The following is an 18,002-nucleotide window of genomic DNA, read 5'->3' on the forward strand; positions in this document are numbered from 1 at the left end:
TGCGGTACGTGCACACGACGAATGAAGATGACGAAGGCGGCAAGGGCAACGGCGCCACGGCGAAGTGCGCAGCGGTGACGGCTGCAGTGGCCTAGGCGACACCGACTACGAGGACAGCCTCTGGCCGACACCGAGGAGGTGTCGGCCTCTGAGGAAGGCGACGAAGTGACAGACGGTGACCGTCAGCTGAGGAAGGCGCCGCGCTGACGAACGACGAACAGCCGAACAACGTGGTCGAGGCTGGGGAAGGCGACATGTCCGCCGTGGAGACGACGGACAAGGACGAGATGGCATACCCGGAGCTCGGCACGGAGCTCACGGACGAGACGATGGCAAAGCTCGGCACCGTGGCGAAGGTGCGCATGGCCGTCAGACTGTCAAAGCGTGAGGTGAAGCAGCAGCGTGTGCAGCGTGCACGTGAGAAGGCGACCAAGAGCATGTGTGGCGATGACGAAGTCGCGCGTGTTGTCGCTGAGCTCGACGCTGAGCGTGAAGAGCGGTGGCAGCGGCAAGCTGAAGGAGCGCGCAGCGCACTGGAAGTACGACGGCAGCGACGAGTTGCCGGTGGTGAAGACGAAGTGGGCGAGCGAGCTTGTGTGAACTTGGTGCAGCACGGGGGCACCGTGGCGGCCGAGAATGATGATGACGATAGCGGTGTGAGTGTGGAGGTCAGTGGCGGACTGCCAACAGCTGCAATGTTGGTGGGCGGCGTGCAACAGTATGTCAAGATCGACGGTGGCGCGCGCTACTTCGTGGCGGGCACGAAATGGATGGCACGCGGTGAACGGAAGCAGGTGGACGCCCCTGTGATGTACGTGGAGGGTATCGGCGGTTTTTTGCTGGACGTGTTGGGCGTGTGGACGTTCAGCATGACGAACGTGTACGAGTAGATGGAGTGGCGTAGCGGGATCAGCAAAATCTGGGAGATTACCAATCCAACTTACCAACTGCGCCCGAACACCGACTTACGGAGGGGTGGCCCCCGATGATCCGTGATCTGTGTGATGAACTGGTCACCTTGTGTACCTGTCGGTAGGGCTGGATCTGCTCCTCTGGCGTCTGTTGAAGTGTCCGAGCCTTGAAATCAGAACAGTCTGGGCGAGACGCGGGGATGTGGGTGGAGCAGCGCGGAAATCTTCACTCTGCTCGCGGTAGTATTCCAAATCCAGTGGTCTTGTACCTGGATCTGGCGACCTGGATCTGGATCCGGCCGTGGGGTTGCCTTTGGGTTGTTGTTCCTTTCCTTTGCCTTTGCAGGTCTTCCTTTGTTGTACTTGCCGCTTCCTGTAGCGGGATCCGTAGATGTTGAGAGTCGAGGATGCACCCGGCCAAGTAGTAACTCCGGGTGGATCGGGGATCTGCACTTGCAAGTAGATCACTAGGAAGGTTGTAGAACTGGCCAATGTATTATCCAGTCTAGATCAACTACCAGAACCTTGCTAAACCGTGGGGCCTATGTACTTCCCGTTTCCAGGCGAAGCCGAAGGCACTTGCGATGGATAAGGCAAATTCGAGTCTGCTTTATGCTTAAGCCCAATCCCATCCCAAAGTCCTATCTTGCTATAGATCATATCATCCCATCTGTATCTACTGACTCTATGGGGCTTGATTATCTTCCTTGCGTGCCGCTAGATTGCCTCCGTCGAGCCATAACCTTACATCCACCGTTCAGTCCCATCTGAGTCCGAATCAGAATCAGATCTGGATTGGATCGGATCGCCGATCCACTTGACAGCTGCATCTCTTGGATCTTGGGTCTCGAGGCATGGCGTTGCTTGGGCACACATTCGTGACGTCCGGTCGCACTCGTAGTGTCTTCCGTTGCAATTTCTAACATCTGGTACGGGGCCCGATCCGCCAGTCTGGTGGATCCGTCGCGGAGTCTGGATCCATCATTCTGCCGATCTCCCTTTGTTCCAATTTCTTGGATCCTAGTGGTGACTATCGACGCATGCATCGTCGAGGGGTGCACCAGCGAGTTCCTTTTGAGCGTGGCCTTCCTCGAGGGCCACAGAGCGAAGATGGACTTCGACCGTGGTGAGGTGCGCTACCATGAGCGCAGCAGCATGGTGATCGTCCCGTTAAGGACGACGGAGGAGACGAACGACCCGGCGGTGGCAGCTGTGAGGCTGGCCAGTGCTACGTACTTGCACCGGCGTGCCGTGCAGACGGTAGAGGTAGCGATTGCCGCGCCTGATGGCGCGGAAGGAATTTTCCTGCCAACAGTGAACAATGGAGCGGTGCTGCTCGCGTCAGCACTGACCAATGTGACGAACGGGATGGCGATGGTGCCTGCCATCAACACACACGGCGGACGCATCAAGTTGCCAAGCAGAAAGGAGCTAGGTGTATGGATACCTATGAATCAAGACATTGAGCTCTTGACGATGCATGGAGAGTTGGACCCTGAACGTGTGAACGCGTGGTTGGACGAACTGGGCGACGCCGACATGCCCTTGGACGACGAACACGACGTGGACATCGGTACGGAGGAGCCGAACGCGCGTGCGCTCATACTAAAACTATTACGTGCCTATCGAGACTTGGTGAATGCGCAAGACGAGTGTCCGCCTGCAACGACACTCAACGTAGAGCACCATATTGATACGGGACACGCAGCTCCCATAATGATGAGACGGAGACGTCAAGTCCAGACGGAGGACGCTATTGTGGATAGCAACGTCGACTCTATGCTGTCGGCAGGATTGATTGAGCACGGCGAAGGAGCGTGGGGGGTTTCCGTAGTGCTCGTACGGAAAAAGGACGGCTCTGTACGGTTCTGCGTGGTCTATCGAGCCCTGAACAGCATCACACGCAAGGATGTCTACCCTTTGCCACGTATTGATGAGACCTTGGAATCTTTGGGCAGCGCACGGCTGTTCACTACGCTAGATTTGAGATCAGGTTACTGGCAGATTCGGGTTGCAGAGGAGGATCGTGACAAGACGGTCTTCATGACGAAACGGGGTCTCTATCGCTTCAAGCGGATGCCCTTTGGCCTGACTAATACCCCTGCTAGCTTTCAGCGGCTCCTGAACGGGGTATTGCGCGGATTGACATGGATGACGTGCCTTGTGTACCTCGACGACATCATTATCTTCATGAAGGGCGGAATCGAACGGCATATGGTTGAACTAGCTGGTGTATTGGAGAGATTACGGTCTGCTGGCCTAAGTCTCAAGCTGAAAAAGTGTACCTTTGCCACTACTTCAATGAAGTATCTTGACCACCATCTGAGCGATAAGGGCGTGCAGCCCGCTGAACGGCTGGTGCGCTCTGTACGTGATTTCCCGCGACCTGTGGACGCGACGGAGGTTAAACGGTTTGTACACCTTGCTGGCTACTACCGTAAATTTATTGCAGCCATCGGCTCGATCGTGAAGCCGATGACTCGCTTGTTGAAGAAGGACGTGCAGTGGGAATGGAGCGAGGCGCAGGAGTTCGCGTTTGAACACGTGAAGATGTTGCTCACCCCGCGACCTTGCTACTCTATCCTAATTTCGAACTACCATTCCGCCTAGTGACGGACGCTAGTAAAGTTGGCTTGGGAGCCTGCCTCATGCAGGGCCACGGACGCGGCTGGCAGCCGATTGCATATGGCAGTAAGATGAACAGTGAGGCGGAGTCGAACTACTCGATCACCGAGCTGGAGTGTCTCGTTGTGGTCTGGTCCGTGAAGATGTTCCGACCCTACTTGTACGGCAGAGCCTTCACGATCATCACGGACCATGCGGCGCTGAAATGGTTGATGCCTCGGCCGAATCTGGCTGGGCGATTGCATCGTTGGTTGCTAGTACTTCAAGAATACGAATTTCAGGTCGAATATCGACCGGGGTCGACGAACGTGGTAGCAGATGCCTTATCCCTGGCACCTGCAGCGGTCAGAGCAGCGGTAGGACAGCAGCGACGGCGCCAGGCGACACCAAGGACGACTGACTCGAGCGGTACGTCGCCTACGGGCGAGGTGACGGCAGCAGCTCCGCCGACACGTGCTCCAGCGGTGGAGACGACAGCGGCGGACGCCACGACGACGGGCAAGACGACGGGGAAGACGACTGGATGGATGACGGACCGGACGACGAACTAGCTGACGGACGAAGTGGTGTACACGGAGACATCAACGATGGCTCCGAGGCGACCCGTGACGGCAACGAGTACGGCGGACGGCATGGCGAGGTCGACGACCGAGACGGTGACGGCGGACAACACCGCCAGAGTGCCAGTGCCTGACGAGAACAGCGAAGCGTCCACGACCATGATGACCGGCTCAGCAGTGACGGCCACGAACGGCCGAAGACGCGCGAAGCAGACGGCGACTGCTGCAACGAGACGCCGTGAGCGTCTTCGCGAACGAGACCAGCGACGTGTGCACTGGGCCGCCACGGTGACGAACGACGGCGACACGACCCGCACGGCGCTGAGTGCTGGCTGAACGGAATCTACGGAGACTACGGAGACGATGGCAGCTACGACGACGATGGCTGCGAATGCGGAGTCGGCTATGGCACCGAGCCCCACGCCGACGTCAGCATCAAGTGTCCCACGTGACCAGGGATCAGCTGTGCCGCGTGCTGGCGACGCACAGGACGGTGGACACCACCAGGTGACCACTCCGACACGACCAATGGCGACGAGTATGTGGAGAAGTGTGGGTCCCAGAAAATGAGTGACGGCAGGTGATTAGACGTTTGATGGATCAGGATCTCGCCACAGATGCGGAAGAGTGACCGACTCAGATGGAATCAGAGTCAGATGGGTCTGGATCTACACCCAATGAAGATCCAAGATCCAATCTCCCAGATCCAAGATCCAGCGTGGATCTGGGTCTACATCCGGGCGCAACCAGGAAGTTGTGGACACGACTCGACGGGCAAGCAGCTGACACGCAATGAAGGTAAAGAGAACCCATAGAGTCGGTAAGCACAGATCGGGTGATAGGAGCTACATGGTGATAGGACTTTGGGATAGGAGCGAACTTAAGCATAAATCAGACCAGAATTTGCCTTGTACAACGCAAGCGCTTCCTCCCTCGCCTGGAAACGGGAACGACATTGGCCCTACACGGCGTAGAGAGGTTAGCGGTAGCAGATCTAGTGTTGATTGCAAGACTGGAGTAATATATTGGCCAGATCCAAGACCTTCCTAGTGAACTACCTGCAAGTGCAGATCCAAGATCCGCCGGAGTTATCTGTTTGGCCGGTGCGTCCCTCTCGTCTCAACTGTCAACGACACCGTCATTGGAGGCGGCAAACACGACCAAGGAAGACCTGCGAAGGCAAAGGAAAAGAACAACAACAACCCAAACGCAACAACCCGGCCGGATCCAGATCCAGGCCGCCAGATCCAGGTACAAGACCACTGGATTTGGAATACTACCGCGAGCAGAGTGAAGATTTCCGCGCTGCTCCACCCACATCCCCGCGTCTCGCCCAGACTGTTCTGATTTCAAGGCTCGGACACTTCAACAGACGCCAGAGGAGCAGATCCAGCCCTACCGACAGGTACACAAGGTGACCAGTTCATCACACAGATCACGGATCATCGGGGGCCACCCCTCCGTAAGTCGGTGTTCGGGCGCAGTTGGTAAGTTGCATTGGCAATCTCGCAGATTTTGCTGATCCCGCTACACCACAATGGTGCGCGTGCCCGGATCGGCGGAACCGAGGTGGACCCAGACATGGATCCAGAAGAGAAACCTCAACCTCCTCCACAGGTCCCTTCGAGGACCCCGGTGGATCGCGACGAAAGTCAAGATCCACTAACAAAACAAACCAAGGCTGGCCAGGATCGGTATGCATTTGCTGACTCTCAAGTGAAACAAGAGCCCTACAGCTTCCATCCAGACAAGACACAGACAAAGAAGACCGCTACAAGAAGGAAGATGAAGGCCCAGGAGCTGGAGGACAAAGATCCAGAAACGTCGACCCAGGATGGATCCGAGGCATCATGGATCCGTCATCACGAGAAGCAACTACGCGGCTTTCTGACAGTGGATCCAATTATGCAGAAGTTAGGTGTGAAGCCGATCGGAGCCCTGCATGGACCCCTGACATTTCCGGCAGCCGTTAAGCGTCCAGAAATCTTGCCCGAGATGGAACGCCTGATGCAGCTGCTGAGGGACCGGTCTCGTGGCTGGAGCGTTCGACGCGTCAGTGATGTACGAGATCGATCCAATCCAACTCCGTGCCACGACGGAGATGTTGTTCAACCGGCTGAAGGTGATGGTAGGCGAGATCCAGCCGAAGCCGGATCCCGCAATCCCGGATGCTGACGAGCTAGAAGAAGTCCTTCGTGCCCTGGATCGGGCGAAAAACCGGCAGAAGAAGTCCGCGTATGGATCCAGCAAGTACCGGCAAAAAGCACCAGCAACGCCTGCGCCAGCCGCTCCAGCTAAACATGTGCGTGCGATCCAGATCATACCTGACTCGGGATCCGAGTCTAGATCCAGTGATGGATCGGACTCCGAGTGCGACGAATACCGCACGATATATTTGTCTGCCTCCCACGACCATGCGAAACCAGTCGAGGAAGAGCCGAAAGCCCTGGAACGGAACCCTCTAGACCGGCAGCAGCAAGATCCAACCTCCCGCGATCAGAGATCCAAGATCCACGTTGATGGGTCCGAGCGAAGCCGCTGTACACACTGCGGATCCAAGAAGCACTTACATCTCGGCTGCTGGAAGCGGTTGACGTGTGAGAAGTGCGGCAAGAAGCGTCATCCAGGTGACCATTGCCTCTTCGTGTGCCATGGGTGTGGTGAACTCGGCCGGTGCCCGATGGAAGCGTTTTACAACCAGATCCGCCAGTGGTTCAATCCAGTCAAGCATGCGGGCATGCTGCCAGAAATGGCGGAGAAGATGTTAAACTAGGACGCTCGTCGGGTTGGAATCCGGTACGAGCCGAGCGTGCTAAGTATTGCATCTATGCATTTGTGAACAAGACATCGACAGATCCAGTTAGCAAACGACAGGATCTACGCGGTAATACATGTGATCTTGATCTGGGAAACGTACTGCTGTGATCTCAAGCCTTCGGCAAGCCGACGACTACTCCAGATCCGACGCGACAGTGGAAGTGGACCTGGATCCAGAGGCTCGTCAAGGCTATTGGAAGCAGCAGGATCCAGAGCAGTGGTTCAAACCAGCCGATGGCGAAGCCACATCGGAATCCAGATCCAGGTGTGACGCTGCAAGCCAGCGGACTGTAGATCCAGAGTACTCGTATCTCCTACCTGGAGAATCCCGAGGGTACTGGAAGCAACATTCGCCGGGCAAGTGGATCCGTCAGGCTAAGATCCACGGCAAGATCAACAATGAGAAGACTATCTTAATCATAGATACCGGTGCCGAGGTGTCCATCGTGGACACCGCCTTTGCTCGTAAGGTGGGGTGCTACATCGACAGGAGTCAGAGCCAAGAATGTGTTGGGATCGGCGACAACGTGTACACAACGGAATGGAGAACGCGGATCAAGATTACCTTAGGTGGATACCTGGTGTATTTCTTCGACATTTGGGTCGGGGTTCTGTCCGGCCAAGAAGCGATCCTTGGTATGGACTACATGGTCCCGGCCGGGATCCGACTGGATCTAGCTGATGGGACTCTCTGTCTGCCTGACGAAGTCCGAATCCAACTCAGCGGCCGCCGTCCGCTATACAGTGACAAGGCGCAGTCGGTAAAGCTGGATCGCTATCTGCAGCTTGGGGTCGGAGAGTCCGTGGAGCTATCCACGCGCCTGCGGGGATCTGGATCGGAACATGACAAACTTTGGGTTACACGAGGAGATCGATGGGTACCAACAGTGATCAAGGGCCCAGGCAAGACACGGTACCTTCGAATCACGAACGTCGGCGAGAAGGAGTTGGTGCTGCGCCAGAACCATCAAGTAGGGATGTGGCTGGTCGGTGATCGGGTGCCGCGGATCCAAGGTTACGTATCCGTTGGATCACGCCGTTACCTGGAGTGGCAGAATCTCGCGCTGCAAGCCACGACGGAGGCTGGATCCACGGAGGCGGCGCCTCCAGAAACCCCGACGGGGCCGATGGTGGAGCGCCCTGAGTACCTGACGCCGCGTGCAATACTGCGGAGGCAGGATCCAACTCAAGTCAGACAGGTGGAACCAAGATCCAAGAACGCCGGGGTGGACGGGGCAAGTCGCGGCCGGATCCGCCCGGTCAGGCGATCGACGAATACATAGCTGGGGCGGCGGAGGTGTTGCAGCTCCAAGCTTCAATCAAGGCGCGGACACGAGACCAGCGACCGGAGGAGACGGGCGGACAAGCACCCGGAGGAGATCCGCAGGCCGAAGACTCGCCGGATCAAGATCCAAGTGACGAGGATTCCCTGGGAGACGGCGAATCTCGCAGTCAACCGTTCGCGTTACGTCAGTGCATGAAGATTGACACGCGGGAAGAGGTGCAGATCCAGAGCCCATCTCCCCAGAGCAGGTCAGATCCACGGATCTTGGATGTGGATGGGACGAGCCGACAATCGGACCTCCGTCGAGGCCAGATCCCACGGTGACGCAGGACAATGGGTCGATTCGACAGACGCAACTGCACGCAGCTATTGTCCGGATGGAAGAAGCCCAAGATCCAGTGTCGGTCATTTGGCCCAAGCCGGATCCAGGCGAAGTTCCTGCTGAGCGCCAGCCGGATCCAGATCCAACTGCCGATCGAAGTGTCGACGACGCGCTGAGACCAGACGATGGACCAACGGGCCAAGATCCAACTGACTACACGCAAGGTCGCGAGGGGGCGCTGGATCCAGATGATGTGGGACAGGAGGTCTAGCCCGTTGTCACATCGGGTGGTAAGCACGGAGGGACAGGGGGCGGATCTGCCGATTCAACAGATGGTGATACTGGACAGGCCATGGATCCAGTGGAGCTTCAAGTTTCAGATGGTGAGATGGGACGAGGCGCAGATCCAGATGGTGAGACGGCGCAGGAATCAGGTCCGACGCCAGATCCAACTGTCGATGCAGATCCAACGACTACCATAGATCCAAGTCGCGGTGACGCTGATGCAGATGAGCAAGTCTGCTACCACGTGAGTGGGGATCTGCACGCGGAAGATGTTGAAGCGGAGATGGCGGTGCTACCGGAAGTCACTGCGACCACAGACGAGGTGACTATTGAAGACATCCAGGTGGGAGATCCAGAGGTTAATACGGCGGAAGAAATCGATCGACTCCGGCGGCGGATCTGGAGGCGCCGGCATCTGCTGATTGGTAAAGGAAACGCACTACCACCCGCGGCACGAGGAGTTGTGTGTTGATGTGGGTGATGCAAAACCCAATGCTCAGCGGGTGCGCAAGGTAGCCCCGCAGTACCATGAGAAACTGTCGGATCTAATCAAGGGGTTGCTCGGAGCCAAGATCATCAAGGATTCGACTTCACCGTGGGCATCTCCAATTGTGGTGATCATCAAGAAGAATAGGGTAGACATACGATTATGTATCGATTACAGGCTGGTTAACAGTTTGACCCGGCTGATGGTCTACCCGATGCCTCTGATTAACGACCTGCTTGAGGATCTGGACAAGGTGCTTTGGTACTGCTCTTTGGATATGGCCAGTGGATTCTGGGTGGTGATGATGACGGATCGGGCTCGTGTGATCTCCGCCTTCGTCACCACGTTCGGGCTGTTCAATTGGAACCGGATTCCCTTTGGATTGAAGAACGCACCCCAGATCTATCAGCGGATGCTAGACAACGCATTGTATGGATTCACTCGGATTCCGCGGCTGGAAGATGGATCGGGACCAGCGCGCGAACTTGGATCCAAGCGTGGATCTGGATCGGAGGCGTTAGATCTGAGGTCGGGAGAACCTGAAGGTCCGGGCAAATCATCCGTACTGGGACGTCGGTCGTATATTGACGACATTTTGGTAACTGGTGGATCCTGAGACCATCTGCGTGAGCGTGTGGACGCACTACTGGACGCGTGCGATAAGTGGAATCTCTCAATCAGCGTGGTGAAGAGCTTCTGGGGCAAGCGTAAGGTGGAGTACCTTGGTCATCGCGTGTCAAAGGCGGGACTAGAGGCGAATCCCAAGGATCTCTCGGCACTAACGGATCTACCCTTTCCAGGCACACTTAGATCCATGCAGTCGTTCCTGGGTAGTTTGAATTACTACAGTCGCTTTCTGGAGGACTACGCGATCTACGCTGGGGTCCTCTACGAATTGCGTGAAGTGGACTACGCCGCGATGAGCAAGCCTGAGAATCGAGGCCGGATCCAAGCGGTGATGGCTTCGACTCCAGATCCAACGGAGCAGACCTCGTCCGACACGGCGGATCTAGACCTACCGGATACAGACTCTGGATCCACCAAGGCTGGGAAGCGGGAGACTCTGGATCTGGAGGCGAGTGATCCAAACCGTGTAGATCCACGTTGGATTCGCGCTCATCGGGCATTTGCCAAATTGAAGGAAAATATGGCAATGACTCCGATCCTAAGACACTTTGACTCGGATCTGTTGCCGGTGGTGGTTGTGTACGCTAGCGAGTGGGCCATCTCGGCTGCCTTGATGCAAGAACATGACGGGATCTACTATCCAGTAGTGTTCACGAGTCGTACACTGAAGTCAAACGAGCTCAATTATGGCGTGGTTGAGAAGGAGGTGTTGGTTCTGTTGCGAATCCTGGATCTTAGTGGTTGGACGCCAGATCCAAGTCTTAACTAGACATTCGACGTTGTCCTGGCTGTTCAGATCTACGGGTCTACAAGGACGATTGGGGCAGTGGGCGGCCTTGCTCTCGCCGTGGACACTCGAGATTAGAAAATGCATGAAGGGCGAAGATGAGATCCTGCGGACTCTGGCGACCAGTATCACCCCTAGATCCAAGGTGAATCAGGCTTTGATCGAGATTGCGCCCAAAAAGGAGCCGCGACGCAAGATCCAAGCGCCGATCCCGACCGTCCGGCCAGGTGAAGAACTGTATGTGGTTAGCTTTGACGGATCCGCCTATGCCAAACGTGGCGGAGGCGCATACAGCGCGATCCTGTGGAAGTTACCGTAATGGACTGTGGTGAAGGCTAGATCCAGCTATGCTGAGGGGCTTACCGATAATGAGGCGGAGTACCATGGGCTTCTTTTATGTTTGGATCTGCTCGAAGGCGAGTCACAACGACAATTGGTGATCTGTGGGGATTCCAACCTGGTGGTTCGCCAAGTCCGAGGTGAGATCGACTGCAAGGCACCAGGATTGACCCTTCTGAGACAGAAAGCCCTGGATCGGCTGCGGATCTGGCCGGACCACGAGCTGGTACATGTCAAGCGCGACTGGAACGGCAGCGCGGATAGCTTAGCCAGCGCAGCACTTCAGCGACAGGCCGGTATCATGGTGGAGGATGCGGTGGATCTGCAGGATCTAGTCACGTTGAACCGCCTAGATGAGATCCTGGTTGTGAAGCGTGAAGAAGAAGCCTCCGTCGCGCATGCCTCACCCGTGACAACACGAGCACAAGTCAGATCCAGATCCAACCCGAGTGTATTGCAAGAGGAAGTAGTGCGGGATCTCAGGATCGCCAGGATCCGCCAAGCGTAGGACGAGGAGGCGTGGATCTCCGGTCTGATGAAGTACTTAGTGGGCGATATGCAGGATCTGACCCAGGATGAAGCTAGATCCTACAGCGCTATCGCGACGGACTACGAAGTTGATCTCACCGACCTGCTGTTCTATTGCCCTCCCACGAAGAAGGTGGAGGCGGATCGCGATGGATTGATGAGGTTGGTGCTGCTGGAGACTCTACAACAGGATGTCCTCCACCATTACCATGTCATTCTCGAAGGAGGTCACCAAGGGATCGGCCGCACCTACCAGCGGATCCGGGGTCGCTTTCACTGGAGAGGTTTGTATCGGAGTGTTCAAAGATATGTCGGAGAGTGTGTGGATTGCGAAACGGGCAAAGGACGACCCACGATCCAAGGTGAGTCGCCTGGGAACATCCAAGCTACATACCCGTTCCAGATTATAGCGATGAATCATATACCGTCGCTGCCCAGATCCAACAAACGTAATACCGAGTTCTTGATCTGGGTGGATCTGTTTACGGGATACGTGATCGCGAAGGCCAGTAACTCCAGAACAGCGCAGACAATCGCAGAGTCTTACGAAGAGTGTGTTTTCAGACGATTCGGTGCTAGCGAAGTGATCCGGCACGACCGTGAGCCGGTGTTCGTGGCGGACTTCTTCCAATCATTCAACCGGATCCTGGGTCAACGACAACGTGCGACGATGGCTTATAGGCCGCAAGCGAATGGAACCGCCGAACGCATGGTACAAACAGCAACTCGCGCTCTGAAGATGTACGTGCAGGATCTGGATCAGTGCGATTGGGATGATTACGCGGAGCGCCTCACTTTCGCGCTTAATACTGCCCAAGATCGGATCCGAGGAGAAACGCCATTTTACTTGGTACATGGCTGGGATCCGAGGTCCACACTCGAAGCCACAATCCCGTTAGGCAGTACTCGCCGCCAGGATCGGGATACACGGCGGTGGTGATACCAGATCCAACGCTATTACCAGCAGGCGCGGGCAGAAGTCAATATGCGGCTGCAGGAGGCGATCTCGGATCGGGCGGATCGGCATAATGAAGAGATCCATCCGCACCGGATCAAAGTTGGATCTAGAGTCTGGCTGTACCTGGATCGCGTTAAGGAAGGGTACGCTCGCAAGCTGGCGCATATGTGGCATGGGCCATTCCGCGTGGCCGAGAAGATAGGCGAGTATGCTATGCGGATCAAGACCCCGGGCACGGAGTATCGGTTGTTCCCTGTGGTTCACGTCTCGAAGCTTAAGCTGGTGAAGAGGTTTCCAGACCGGTCCCGGATCCAGCTAACCGAAGGCACCACAGATCAATACGATTTTGACGAGGCGTTATTGCCGGAGGATAGCTGGATCCACGATCTAGGAGAGGACGAGTACGAAGTGGAGAAAACCACGGACATGAGAACTGGGAAACGCACTCGTTACGGCCGGATCCATCGTGAATTCTTTGTACACTGGCGCGGATATGAAGATCCATCCTGGGTGGATGAAGCGGATCTCAACTGTGATGCTATACTACAAGATTTTCGGCGGAGCCGCACCAACCGGAACCGGTTCGGTGTGATGCAGTCCCACGAGGAGTAGTGGGGGCTGCGGTCTCCTGGAGTGAGTTGGTCACTTTGGGAAGAGAGTGCGGTGATGGATCTGCAGGGTGGTTGCAGATCGGTGGATTGAGAATTTTGTATTTGTGTATGGAATAACAAGGTGTTCGTTGAACTTGAGCGAGGTGGAAGAAAGAAGAATCTGGCGATGACAAGGGCGTCTCAGCTGAATCTGGAATGGAGTGCAATTATGGATCTGGATCGCGAAGCGATGTGGTATGGATCTGGATCTACAGGCTCGAGCCGTATCGGAGTGTAATATTTGTAATATTGGGTCTGGATCGCAATGAGGTGTGGTACGGATCCGGATCCGGATCTACAAGCTCGAGCTGTATTGGAGTGCAAAGGTGGATCGGGGTAGTGAGACGAAAAAAAAGGCACGAACACAAGCGAAACGAGTGTATGATCGCCGACTACAACATGCAAAAGTACATCCAGATCCTGCGTAATTAGCTCAACTGCAAGGATCTGTGGATCTGGATCTACTTGAGATCTGGCACCGTAGATCCAGCCCTTACTGGTCGCCAACTGCACGGAGATTGAAGAACTTGGCCGAGAGGCGCGCAATGTTGCGCGCAGGATGGTATTGGGGAGTATCCCGGTAGTGGTTGCGCCATGGATCCTCGTTGTTACACTCATCCAACGCCTCCAAGAGATGCGTGGGCTCTGGCCGGTTCAAGTTACGATCCGCCAAATTAGCTTGGCGCTAGGCCAACCCTGGGTACCACGTGACGGACTCGGCACGCTTGGGGAAATGTAGGAAATGTGGATTCAGCAGGATGTCCAGGTCACACCACCCTTCACGCATGACGGTGATCAACAACTCCAAGAACTGCTTCAACGCACGGCCCGCGAGGGATCTACGGTTTCTGCGTTCCTTCTGGAACACTATTAGCCACGGATATTTCTTTGCCATCGCATCGGGGATCGGAAAGTGGTGGGTCGACTCCCAGTAGGACATGAGATAGTGTCTTCGAAGATCCCGTACTCCTGGATCAGGATCCCAAGTCGACCACCCACCTTGACTTCAAACGAAATGGCATCGCCCGGGTTCTCAAGGATTTCCCAAGGGTGGGTGTCCAATTGCGCCCGCACGTTCTCTTCTGTGATGAGTTCCCAGCAGTAGTCATTGAGTTGGATCTTCGGCTTACGGCCCTCGGCAGGACCGAAGTAGGGAAATAACCAGCCTGGAGCGGTGGGCAGGATCGGGAACAACACGTCGATCAGCATAGTCACCATGGCCGCATCATTTAAGTGGTCCACCTGCCAAGGTTGGCAGTCGGTCGGCACCAACGCATGTGCGTTCTCGCGACCGGGGATGCAGTCCGCGTCAGGTGCAAACGGAACTACAGGAGCCAGAAGATCTTGCACCGGTGGTCGACGGGCACGAGCTGGGGGAAGATTGCGTGGATCGGGATCCTGTGGAGGAGTTGGATCGGGATCTTCATGCGGATCCGATCCATCTCCATCGTCCGGGGCCCGGCCAGCACCCGAAGACGGCCGGCGACGAGGAGAAGCGTGTTGTCGCCGTCTCTCTTCGGATCGCGACTGGGACAGCGCCTCCAGAGTTTGAGCTTCGAATAGATCATTTGCCATGGATTCAGTCTCTTCATCCTCGCCGTCGTCGTTGCCCTGCTCTTCTAATTCGTTGTGATCTTCCTCTTCGTGGCCGTCGCCGTTTCCCTTGTCGCCGCGGTCGTCTTCCTGGTCGCTGCCTTCCCCTCTTTGGGAATCCGACAGACCACCATCGTCGGCGATTTCGCTACCTTTGGCAGGGGACGAGCAGCCGTCGCCTCGATCCAAAGCTTCACGGCTTTCCGATTGCGGCGAGAAGATGCGACACTTAGCTAGCGGAGTAGGATCTGGATCGGGCGTTTCGCGACCCCGATCCCGCTTGGAAGCACTTGATGCCATTTGTTGGTTGGGTACTGGATCTGAACAGTCCCGATCCGAGGTTTCCGCGGTAGGCTGTTGTTCGGCGGATCCAGGAGGCGCCACACGGATCAAGCTGAGGATATACGCCGGATTCACCACCTCTTCAATCGCGCCGGGCCGAGCATCTGCCAGACGACTTATTGACGACAGCTGCCATAGCGCAACGTTTACTTCTTCCTGCAGCCCGTCTCGTTCGTGACTCATGCGGATGAGATCCTGGGCCAGTGACTGACGCTGAGACTCAATCGCACTCACACGCTGCCCCAACGTAGTTACAGTCTGCTCGGAAGCGTCAAAGTCAGCCTGGAGATCCTTGAGTTCCAAACGCACTTGGGTAACCTCGTCCCGGTAAGCGTCACGCTCTCGATACACTCGAGCCAAGTCCGCGACGGCCGTCTCTTGAAGGTCCTGCAGATGAGTGAGTTCGGGAGTGTCACGCTCTTGGACAGCGCGATCCAGATCCGCAAGGGTTGCCATGTGAACGGCTCTGAGGCGGTTCAGCTCGTCGCGAGCTTCGTTGTGCATACGCTGGTGAGCTCGCAGATCTTCTTGAGCCTTCGTGAAGCTGCGCGTAACTTCAGCCAGAGACACACGATCGCGATCCCGATCCCGAGTCAAAGCCTCGATCTGCTGAGGATCAATTTGGGGAACGTGACTTCTGGACCCGAGCTCTTCCTCGACTCGCCGAAGTGCCTCTTGCGCCCGATCCATGTTATGCTCCGCCACATCCCGTTCGTCGTTAGCGTCCTCCAAGTCGCGTTCCAGACTAGCGTTTCTACTTTGGAGCTGCTGGATCTCAGCACCGGCTAACGAGACTTCGGAGGCCAGGTAATCGTTGTTTTCCTGCAGACGGTCGCGTTCGCGTTCAAGCCGTTCAATGTGACGCTGAAGATCACGGATCTCGCCCACCTGCTGGGCGACCCGACCTTGGAGCTGAAGAGCCCGCACTGCACCAGCCACGGAGGTAGTCCCCTGGCTGCGGTGGACGGCGTCTTCTGCTTGTAGGCTGCTCAGCTCCGCGTTCTGCCGCTGTATGTGTGCCTGGGCCGCATCCAGCTCTCGCGTCTGGTGCAGCAGCAGCGCTGCTACCTCTTCTTGGTTACGCATCGCGGTATCACGGGCGGCGACCAGAGCACGGAGTTCCTCACTGTGAGGCTCGAGAGGATCTGGACCGGGTGGATCCGGCGCGGGCTGGTTCACGTGATGACTGCTCCGCGCCGAAGAAGCGGGGGGTGGACTGCGCCCGTGATCGGACATTTCTGCGACGCTGGGAAAAAGGAACAAGCAAGCCAACGTGCCCGTAGTGATGCCGTTGTTCGGCAACAACTACGGCCAGGAGGCGGTTGTGGAGAAGTGTGGGTCCCAGAAAATGAGTGACGGCAGGTGATTAGACGTTTGATGGATCAGGATCTCGCCACAGATGCGGAAGAGTGACCGACTCAGATGGAATCAGAGTCAGATGGGTCTGGATCTACACCCAATGAAGATCCAAGATCCAATCTCCCAGATCCAATCTCCCAGATCCAAGATCCCAGATCCAAGATCCAGCGTGGATCTGGGTCTACATCCGGGCGCAACCAGGAAGTTGTGGACACGACTCGACGGGCAAGCAGCTGACACGCAATGAAGGTAAAGAGAACCCATAGAGTCGATAGGCACAGATCGGGTGATAGGAGCTACATGGTGATAGGACTTTGGGATAGGAGCGAACTTAAGCATAAATCAGACCAGAATTTGCCTTGTACAACGCAAGCGCTTCCTCCCTCGCCTGGAAACGGGAACGCCATTGGTCCTACACGGCGTAGAGAGGTTAGCGGTAGCAGATCTAGTGTTGATTGCAAGACTGGAGTAATATATTGGCCAGATCCAAGACCTTCCTAGTGAACTACCTGCAAGTGCAGATCCAAGATCCGCCGGAGTTATCTGTTTGGCCGGTGCGTCCCTCTCGTCTCAACTGTCAACGACACCGTCATTGGAGGCGGCAAACACGACCAAGGAAGACCTGCAAAGGCAAAGGAAAGGAACAACAACAACCCAAACGCAACAACCCGGCCGGATCCAGATCCAGGCCGCCAGATCCAGGTACAAGACCACTGGATTTGGAATACTACCGCGAGCAGAGTGAAGATTTCCGCGCTGCTCCACCCACATCCCCGCGTCTCGCCCAGACGGTTCTGTCTTCAAGGCTCGGACGCTTCAACAGACGCCAGAGGAGCAGATCCAGCCCTACCGACAGGTACACAAGGTGACCAGTTCATCACACAGATCACGGATCATCGGGGGCCACCCCTCCGTAAGTCAGTGTTCGGGCGCAGTTGGTAAGTTGGATTGGCAATCTCGCAGATTTTGCTGATCCCGTTACACCACAAGTACGACACGTGCACGGATTACGAGTCCCACGCGCCCGGAGATGACGACTGCGGCACGAACACGGACCCCGAGCCCAACGCGGACGAAACAGACGACGACAGCGGCACCAGGTGACGCTGCACCAGCGACGAAGAGTGCACGAACGCGAACGAAGGCACCCACGACGGTACCAGCAGCATCGAAGGTCTGCGACGAAGACGAAGCTCACGACGAAGGGCTCCGGCAGCGCGGAGACGACGAACGAGACGTCGGTGACGAAGACGAACACCCCAGCGACCAAGGACGTGACGAACAGCACGGTGCCGTTGACGAACGGCACGATGACGACGGCGAACGGCGCGGACATCATGGGCGATGACGAAGGGAGTGACCCTGTTGACGATTATATGCTCCAGTTGAGCGATGACGAACGGGTGACGGCGCAGCAGCGCAGTAAGTTTGTAAAGCGGCTGGAAGCGGATGGCAAGTACGGCAGCATGACGGTGACGCACGAATACGGCCTGGTGACGGTCAATACGCCGAACGGTGCTGCCACCG

At 56.4% G+C, this 18,002-nt stretch overlaps 4 protein-coding genes across 4 annotated transcripts; 3 read left to right on the forward strand and 1 right to left on the reverse strand.

Moving 5' to 3' along the window:
• Positions 1-695: 695 nt before the first annotated feature.
• PHYSODRAFT_501357 (hypothetical protein) lies at positions 696-2,252 on the forward strand (the record flags this gene model as incomplete). Its single annotated transcript, XM_009529078.1, has 3 exons — positions 696-886; positions 1,104-1,117; positions 1,936-2,252. Coding segments are annotated over 3 exons (522 nt in total), but the record flags the coding sequence as incomplete, so codon positions are not given.
• Positions 2,253-4,123: 1,871 nt separating this feature from the next.
• PHYSODRAFT_332138 (hypothetical protein) lies at positions 4,124-4,432 on the forward strand (the record flags this gene model as incomplete). The annotated part of the gene is made up of 1 exon (XM_009529079.1): positions 4,124-4,432. The coding sequence occupies one exon, from the start codon at positions 4,124-4,126 to the stop codon at positions 4,430-4,432; it is 309 nt and encodes a 102-aa protein (XP_009527374.1).
• Positions 4,433-7,020: 2,588 nt separating this feature from the next.
• Positions 7,021-8,196, forward strand: PHYSODRAFT_499888 (hypothetical protein; the record flags this gene model as incomplete). The annotated part of the gene is made up of 2 exons (XM_009529080.1): positions 7,021-7,074; positions 7,216-8,196. Coding segments are annotated over 2 exons (1,035 nt in total), but the record flags the coding sequence as incomplete, so codon positions are not given.
• Positions 8,197-13,674: 5,478 nt separating this feature from the next.
• On the reverse strand, positions 13,675-16,352 carry PHYSODRAFT_332140 (hypothetical protein; the record flags this gene model as incomplete). Its single annotated transcript, XM_009529081.1, has 3 exons — positions 13,675-13,826; positions 13,905-14,106; positions 14,181-16,352. 3 exons carry the CDS (start codon positions 16,350-16,352, stop codon positions 13,675-13,677), a joined length of 2,526 nt encoding a protein of 841 aa, XP_009527376.1.
• Between the last annotated feature and the right edge of the window lie 1,650 nt (positions 16,353-18,002).

The sequence above is a fragment of the Phytophthora sojae genome (assembly GCF_000149755.1).
Source record: "Phytophthora sojae unplaced genomic scaffold PHYSOscaffold_4, whole genome shotgun sequence".
Lineage (NCBI taxonomy): Eukaryota > Oomycota > Peronosporomycetes > Peronosporales > Peronosporaceae > Phytophthora > Phytophthora sojae.